Source organism: Actinia tenebrosa, unplaced genomic scaffold (assembly GCF_029948245.1).
Source record: "Actinia tenebrosa isolate PJP-AT-01 unplaced genomic scaffold, QUT_ActTen_1.0 PGA_scaffold7__59_contigs__length_16204524, whole genome shotgun sequence".
NCBI lineage: Eukaryota > Metazoa > Cnidaria > Anthozoa > Actiniaria > Actiniidae > Actinia > Actinia tenebrosa.
This window is the reverse complement of record NW_028292584.1, coordinates 9,994,156-10,003,504: the sequence shown is the minus strand read 5'-3', so window position 1 is coordinate 10,003,504 and position 9,349 is coordinate 9,994,156. Positions and strand designations below refer to the sequence as shown.

Sequence of the window (9,349 nt, the reverse complement as noted above, 5' to 3'; positions counted from 1 at the left end):
GCTGTCGTCGTTGCCTCATCTTTTGATAAACTTACTTCTACCATTATACTCGCTTTCAGGGCTCCTAATTCTTCTATACCTTTTCGAAGCGTTCTCTTGACCTTCCTTTCTGACTGACGCCAAAACTGTCTAACATCAATCTCACCGTTACCGGGTATTGACACCGTTTCGAAATTGCTTTGGGATTCCATCTATATAATAGGAGATATCTTATACCTAATTCCAGACCCTTTTCAGATCGTCGTAGTCATACTCACAATCCTGACAATGCCAAAACAATTTAACCTTAGTCTCAAACTTCTTACCACATCCACAATCATAGCTGCTCATACATTTCGTCTTCATCTTTAAATGCTTCTTCAAGTCCACTTCTTTCTTAAAAATTCTCTTGCAATCTTCGCACTCCATATATAGACTAACATATTTAACTACATAAACACGGGATGCGGGTAATCGCGGTACGAATCGAGGAATACACTTTAGACGGGTAATCCTCTGGTGGTCGTTGCGCTGGAACCCCCATCCCCTATACTACTTCCTTGTACGCCATTTTGGTCATGCACATCAAGGATTGAACGCGCAAAGATGCATAGGATTGATTCTTTTCCCAAAACAAGATTCGCGATTTGATTGGCTACTCATTTTTTTCTCAGATTACTTGGTAAGATAGACTTTCCTGGTTGCAATTAAGATAGGCATGTGCATGCATTACCGACTCAACTGTAGAGCTATTTGAAATCAAGAATCTTTTACAGCTAAATTGATTATGTGAACCGAAATGGAATGCTGCTTCATTGGACTGTGATTATCGTTTCCTATACTAACGGGCACGGTTAATCGTGCAGTCCCGGTATAAGCTAACTGATCTTGCGATCCTTCAACACTAAATTTTGATAGGTTATGCGTCAACTTTTACAATCTTGTATGTATTTTTCCTCTTCCAATAACAGACAGCAGCCAATACTGCAGCAACAAAAGCTATTGCAAAAATGATCATCATTAACGTGATCGGTATCTCTGTCGTAGACTGCAAGTCATCTGAAAACAGTAAAAAATGTATATATAATTCAAAATAATCTAAAACATCTCAATCTCCTAATTTGCGTGAACCGTGAAGTCACGTTTGTGACCAATAGTCCTTTTTACTGATACAGCAGCAATCTTAGATTATGGGATGCCCAGGGAGCAAACGTAGAGAGTGGCGAAGTTCAATACTTTTTCAAATGATTTTACGCTTTGGTGTAACCGCCACCCGGTTAGCTCAGTTGGTAAGAGCGTCGGTCTGCTGTGCGGGAGGTCGTGGTTCAAGCCTCGGCCGGACCAACACTCAGGGTCTTAAAATAACTGAGGAGAAGGTGCTGCCTTTGTAATTACATCTACAAATGTTAGACCTTCACGTGGCTCGGATGATCACGTTAATGGCGGTCCCGTCCCTAATTAACTAGAGACGTTAAAAGAGGACCACGAGTTTATCAGTTGAATTACTGTCAAGTGTTATCCTCTATAAACAAAGTTAATTTATTTTTTTATTTATATAAAAAAGACACATTGACAGCTGTGCTATCTTTAATTTTTCGAATATTTACTCGGCCTCGGCATCCCATGATCTGAAACTTTAAACAATAGAATTCTAGATGGCCGCCGTATAAGTAAAAAGAACTATTGAAACTACCACGAATGAATTAGTAAATGTACATAAATTCTTAACAATGAAAGATTTAAACATTTTTGGAATGTCTTTATCCTAAAACTTGTGATAAATTAATTGTTACATCCACCCGGATGATCATAATACTTCGATTAACATAAGTGTTGGTGGTCGGGTTTTGGCTCCGTTTCCAATACATCCTCGTTTTATTCTTCGTTTTAATCTTAAAACGTAACGCTGCCACATTTTATTGCTGCTTTCTTCATTTGCTTCATTACTAACGTTAGCATGTCTTTTCAAATGCTGATTGCTTTGACCTTAGGAAGGAGCGCAAACGCGTAATTTTTATCCTTTTTCATAATTCATTCTTAGTCTTAATACTGATATATAATTATGTATTACTTTCGTTTATTTATTATTAACTTCTTATCTTCCTTTTCGGAGTTCTCTATATATAATTAGTAATTTCCACCTGTATGTTCTCATTACCTTTGCGAAGAACGATGAGTTTCATGGAGCTGTTGTCTGACCTTTCGCCTTGCTTAGCAATACACTCATACTCTCCCGCGTCTTCAGTGTCAACGTTTTCGATGAAGTAATGACAATAAAGTGTATCATTACAGAGGGTTTGATTGTTTCTCCGTATTTTTACAATTGGTGCAGGGATACCCTTTGCCTTGCATCCAATGGCTGTTTTATTGCCTTGTTGCACATCGAGGTTCGGGGTGAACATAATTATTCTTGGCGGAGCTAGAAAAATTGAAAAAAAAGGACACAATGGACCGGTTATTATTTATTTATCGACTCCTAGTAAGGTCGAATGATCATCCTCTGATCCCTCCAAAGAGCACAATATTTTTCATAATCCCAGACCCATTACTAAAGTTTGTTACTGAGTGACAGCGTTCCCCCTGATTTTGCTCAATGCCGAACCAGTAGAAATATAACCAAAACCGAGACATTACATTATATAGTAGAAGTTCCATGATGGCCTAGACAAATACGAGGGGTTTCCAAGACTATATAAGTTTTCTATGCTGCAGTCTGATTAACAGTATACTGCGATCACTGAACTGAACATATAATATGGCTATATTGTATATCCAAAGGCTGATCGATGTGGACATGTATTTAATACACCCCTTGCCAAAATGGCGGCCGAAAATCGAAATTTGTTAGATTAAAAATTCAAGACCAGCACTGGAAAGAGCACCTTTTCTTTAATAACCCTACGAAGATTCATTATATCATCACTTCGCCACGCTAGACATAGGAACTCTACGGAGCTTAGTAAATACATCTGGACTCTTAAGGACAATAACATCGAACACTTTATTTCCTGGCGCATTCTATCTTCACACTCGCAATACAACAGTTCCAACAAAAGATGCAACCTATGCCTTAAAGAAAACTTTTTAATCATTTGCCGAACTTTCTACCCTTAACAAACTTAATGAGCTTGCCGCCATAGAAACAAAGCCCTTTTACGCAGTAATTGAACTGTTAGATTTCGCACCAAAAAGTTAGCCAAATATCTAGTATTAATGCTCACAATGCATTGTAGTATACATTTATACATTTATACAAATATCTAATGAGATGCATAATGCAAAATAACCATTTTCAACGCTTAAAACCAACTGATTTATGTTCTGTACGATCTAATAGACAAGAAAAAAATATTTTGACAGTCAATGAATGAAACAAACAATAAATAAAGCGATTTTTCTGTTTTGCATATCATTAAATATACTTAATAAATTAGATATATATATGTATAAATGTATACTACAACGTTTCTGCAATCGAGTGGTATAATAGCATTTCCTTTTTTTTTTTTTTTTTTTTTTTTTTACCTACCTACCTGCCTACCTGCCTACCTGCCTACCTGCCTACCTGCCTACCTGCCTACCTGCCTACCTAGGTTTAGGGATATGCCATTTTATTCAGTTTTTTTTGTTGTTGTTGTTGTTGTTGTTTTCTCTTTTTTTTTTTTTTTTTTTTTTGTAAAACCTCTTGCTTCTATTCCTTCCTATCATTGTGGACACTGATTTTGTTAACTAATTTTCTTACCTCGCAGTTCAAAGACGTTTATAAGTGGACTTCGGTACAACCCAACCAAAATATCCATTCCATATTTCTTGAAGTCCCATGGTTTGAGATGACGTATGGTAACAATAGCTGAACAGTTTGCACACTCAGAGATGTTACCCTTATAGTACACTTTCTCGTCATATCCTGGCCTTGTTTTTATTTTGTGGTGTGAATCCAAATACAGGATCTTAAGTTTGACGTATCCAGGAGAGGCCCACTCGCCAAATAGGAAATCTTTGATTTTGGTTCCTGATGGCGGTCTGGCCTTCACATGATAATCCCAAACCATTGTGATGTTCTTTCCTTCGTCCTCATAGAGTATTGATTCCGGAACGCGGAGGAAACGGGTCTCCTGAATGGCTGGAAACGAAATAAGTGGAAATGGAAATGAAGTCAGCGTGTTCAAAATTCTCCTTTTTTGCTGTCCACACTAACACGATAGGTGACTGTTTGCAAATGTCTCCAATTTTGATAACGTTTTCAAATGTGTTTGTCTTCAATCGTTTTAAATTGTGGACGAAAGGCCAAAAAAAACCAAAACGCATAAGTGTAGACGGAGCCTTAGTTTAGTGCTTGTATGACTAAATTGTTATTTTTTTATGCTCATGCCAAAAATATAGAATAAAAAATAAATAAATGAAAATAAAGTGAACGTTAAAATAAATAAAAAAAGAAATAAAACCAATTAAATCGTAACTTTATACAAATCAAAGTAATCACGTACAGACAAAAGGCATAACTTATCTAATGAATGCAAATTTGGTAGATTTGCATCCGTCGAGTTTAAATGAAGCTAGAATTGAGTTTGCTAAGGCAAAAATGCATACGTTATAAAGCGTATAATTTGAAAACTGAAATGCCGTGCCGTGACCGCGCTGAGTATACCTTTCAAGCTGTATCATTGTTCGCGATCCAATCCGATGAATTTTAGACTTTTTAAACTTTTTAAACTTTTTTTTTTAGACTTTTTTTTTTCTAGACTTTTTTTTTTTTAGACTTTTTTTTTAATGACTTAAAAGGTAATTCCCTTGAAAGAAATTTTGCCAATAACTTTGTCCTGAAACTTTCCATGGACATTAATTATGTTATGGACGTTTAAAAACTGCAATAAAAAGATGGGGTCACCATTCTTGTTTTTTCGCTAGATGCTCTCCAAATATGTCAATTTATGGGTTTTATAGTGAAATGCGGTAGCAACCGGAAGGAGTGTAATCAAGAACCGTTGTTCACCGTTAAAAGTACTTTCATATAACAAAACGTACTTATAACTCGAAGCTTACTATATTATCTATACTATCAAATCCATCAAAATTATTGGATAACTATGATTCTTGGACTATTAGTGAAAAATGCAGGTATGTACGCCTCTACGAACGTCTTCTATTCCCATCAAAATATTTCAAAATCTATCCAATAATCTTTCCTTCATATTTTGATATATAATGACGAGCATTGCATTTATCAAAAATCTGAAATAAAAAATGGGGGTCACCATTTTCGTTTTTTGATTTATCTTGAAAAAACATCTCAAAATAGTCAAAAACTGAAATTTTATGAGTGGAGACTGGGGCGAGTCAGATAAAAATCGCAGTTCCTCTACTCAAAAAATAGAGGAAAAAAATGAAAACTGGTTTTAAACATGTTTCTAATTTAGTTTCCGAAAGAAAAATGCCTAAAACTTTGTTAGTTCCATGCTTTTAGTTGCATGCGCAGAAAAATGCGCAGTGCAAAACAAGGGAATTACCTTATTAAGATTACCACTTTCGCATTATAAAAGACTTTAAAAAAACTTATGGATTCAATCCTGTTGTTTCTATCTTACGTTCTGACGGTTCCATTGTTCAATAAACTGTTAACAGATCCTCTTTGTCCCAAACCTCAGTCGAGTGGGGTTTTTCCCCCTTCTTGGACGCGCTGAGAGTGGGGGCGTGTTTGAAGCAGGAAAAGTACAGCTTGTTCTTTCTCCGCCGCTCTCAGCGCGTCCAAGATGGGTGGAAACCCGACTCGACTGAGTCTTGGGGGACAAAAAGTCTTGTTCAGTATAGCTACGAATTTTCCCAATATAACGAACACTCTCATTGGTTGAAAGACGACCACGTCACACTAGTTAAATCTAAATGTGTCTCGACCAGGAAGTGAGTAACTTATTTCCCGGTCGGGAAATAAGTTGCACGTGACAAGAATGGTGAAAATAAACACATGCACGTGATCAGATTGTGAAAAACGCTGGTGCCGTGATATTTTGCACCAATCACAAACAACAAAACGGGAGCATTATTTTGCTGAAATTTTCAGTACAAATGGAGCTCGAAGAAAAAAACAGAGATTTCCCAGTCTTTCTAGAGAAGAAATACAGACAAAACGCCGATATAAATGCTGTTGTTACTCTTCTCGCTTTTTGGTAGCGAAATACAAGACCGTATGTGGTTTGTATTTATAAAATCATTTGTCAGTTTTAGCTTGCTAGTCGATCGTGATCATCGAGTTTATATTTAGATCATCGAGCATATTTCATAGCCGTAAGTTTAAAGTGTATAAAAGCTATTCGCTTTCTATTTCTGAACGAAGATAGGATAGTTAAGATTCGAACAACTCTTTTTAACATACTTGAGAACTACAGAACGAAATTGACTGCCGTACGAATAGACTATTAGAGCCCTCGTATGCAGTGTTCAACTAAGAGCTTCCTCGCATAGTGTAGACAGTATAAAAAAAATCTTGGACTGCAAAGATTTCGGATTCAAATCAATTATCTGTCATCCCAGTGGCTTAATAAAGCATTCATGTTCGAAATGCCAACTACAAATGTAAGACTTTTTGGTAACTCAGTGTTCTCTCTACGTATTTTGACTGATGAGACGTGCCATTTAGCGAGCCACTTTTTACAGTCATCAGGCCCGTAGCAGGGGTAAAATTATTGGGGGGGGGGGGGGGGGCTGGTTTTGCCACGCCCCACATGACCGTATCAATTTTTATCAAATTTACAAAACAGCATAATTAATAAATAAAATTCTTTAATTTATGGGCAAAAGACCTTCAGCATCGAGCATGTGAATACAGCTATTCAATAATATCACGTCAGTGTATGTACAAGCAAAAAATAGAAATTCAACATATGTATATGAAGCACACAGCTGACATTAAATAAAAAGAACCAGTTACCTTTAATAAGTCTGAGTTGATTTAATAAAAGAAGCCGAGAATGAAATTGACAAGGTTCAAATATGAATTTCTAAGGCCCTAGCTAAGCGAGGAAACATGTTTCCCTAAATGTTTCTTAAGGTGGCAAAACTGTCAGGAAACATCGGGAAACAATGTTTCCATGCGTCTTGGAAACATGAATGTTCCTGCCGCACAGCAAAAATATTTTTTGCGTCTTCTAAGCAAAATTTGTTGGACGCAGCAATGTTTCGCATATGACTAAACTTGGAATCATCGGGGAACATGCGCGCGGGAATCATGTTTCTGGAAACTTGTTTCCTCATTTAGCCAGGGCCTAAAGGCAAATTATATGAAGCATTTGAATGGTTTCTTTCAAGTATGTGCTTTTCCGCATGTCTTGTTTTGAGTTTTCATCATTTACAAATGCCAACTATGTGAACTTTTTTCGGAAACATGAGTCGCCTCTATCAATTTTAAGATAATAGTGTTTGAAATTTAGCTCGACGTTTACTTAAGAAAAAAAATTGTGAAATAATTGGGGGGCCCCAGGCCCAGCACAAAAAGTGTTATTAATATACAATACTATGGAATGCCGTTGCTGCCAAAAGGGATCGATTTTTTTTAGAGGATTTGAAATTTTTTGTTGGTTCAGATTAATTTTTACAGGGCGGAAATATATAAATTAGAAATTTTTTAAATATTTTAGGCTCAGTATAGTACTAGCGAGTTCTTTGTATATTCTCGCTAGCGAGTTTTCTTTACGACAACAATCCTTTACCACCTCTAGTTTTTACATTTTAAATTCTCGCCAGCGAGTTTTTTCACACTTTTAAAATTCTCGCTAGCGAGTTTTCGGTATATACTCCATGGCTGAATACCATGGATGCACCGGCATGTCCATGGTATATGATAGGTGTTGTAACCACCCCTAGCCATTCTTTACCATCTCAAGCCAACCGTTACCATCCTTTTCCACCTCTAGCCATCCTTTACTATCTCAAGCCAACCTTTACCATCCTTTACCACCTCTAGCAATCCTTTACCATCCCTAGGCATCCTTCGCCATCTCTAGCCATCTTTTACCATCCCTTACCATCCCTTACCATATATCCCTAGCCATCCTTTACCATCCCTAGCCATCCCTAGCCATACTTTACCATCCCTAACCATCCCTAGCCATGGTAAAGGATGGTAAAGAATGGCTAAGGATAGTAAAGGATGGCTAGGGATGGATAAAGATGGCTAGCGATTCAAACCAGCTTTGCAGAACTGGGCCCTCTGTATAAGTATTGTTAATATATAAATAAATTACTAGGGGTGGCAAGGGGTGGCAAGAGGTGGCAAGGGGTGGCAAGGGGTGGCAAGGGATGGCAAGGGATGACAAAAGATGGTAATGGATAGCAAAAGATGGTAATGAATGACTAGAGATAGTAAATGATGGCTAGGCCTAGGATGGCTAGAGATGGTAAGGGATGGTAAGGGATGGTTAGAGATGGTAAATGATGGCAAAGGATGGTAAAGGATGGCTAGTTATGGTAAAGGATGGCTTGAAATGGTAAATAATGGTTAGGGGTGGCTAAAGTACCTACCCTATACCATATACATGCTGCTAGGGAGAGTAAGCGTGAAAAAAAAAACTCGCTAGCGAGAATTTTAAAAGTGTGAAAAAACTCGCTAGCGAGATTTTTGTCGTAAAGAAATCTCGCTAGTGAGACGGTACAAGGAACTCGCTAGCGATTACTGAGCCTAAAATATACAAATTTGAACACCTAATTTTTATATTTCCACCCTGTAAAAATTAATCTGAACCAACAAAAAAAATTTCAACCCTCCTAAAAAAATTTCGATCCGTTTTGGCAGTAAGGCTTGGTTCACACGGCGTCATAATCATAATCGTAATCATAAGGAACGAAAAATAAACATGCGGAGTAGTGAGTTTCGAACAGCCTGCGAGTGCTCCGGACAGCGGAATTGCTTAATAATTTTCAAAATGTTGGTTTTCCACAGTATATCCGCTGATCAAATTGTCCGTATATACGTTCATGTCTCACTCGGCTTATAATTATGACTCAGTTTGTACGGTTCACACGTATGAAATAAGGTCATAATCATAATCGTAATCGTAAGAGAATCGGAACGTTTCCATTCCTTATGATCGTGCTTATGACTATGCTTATGATTATGACGCTACGGTTCACACGCGCTGTTCGTTATGATTGCGACTACGATTATGATTATGATTATGACACCGTGTGAACCAGGCTTAACGGCATTCCATACAATACCTGAAGAACTGCCGACCAAAATGAGAAGAATCAGAACCACTGACGACATCCCTTTTTCATCGAAAAGTAATTTCGACCTATAACTATCACTACATGAGTACAGGATTAAAAGGATATTTCGAAGAAACTCAGTTCTATGAAAGTTCTTAGATATGGATAT

The 9,349-nt window shown here is 37.3% G+C and overlaps 1 protein-coding gene across 1 annotated transcript; it reads right to left on the bottom strand.

Annotated features, from left to right (window-relative positions):
* Positions 1-625: 625 nt before the first annotated feature.
* Positions 626-9,349, bottom strand: LOC148905557 (uncharacterized). The gene is made up of 4 exons (XM_089040500.1): positions 9,190-9,349; positions 3,722-4,102; positions 2,138-2,398; positions 626-1,038 (listed from the first exon to the last, which is right to left on the bottom strand). The coding sequence occupies exons 1-4, from the start codon at positions 9,236-9,238 to the stop codon at positions 899-901; spliced, it is 831 nt and encodes a 276-aa protein (XP_088896626.1). The 5' UTR covers positions 9,239-9,349; the 3' UTR covers positions 626-898.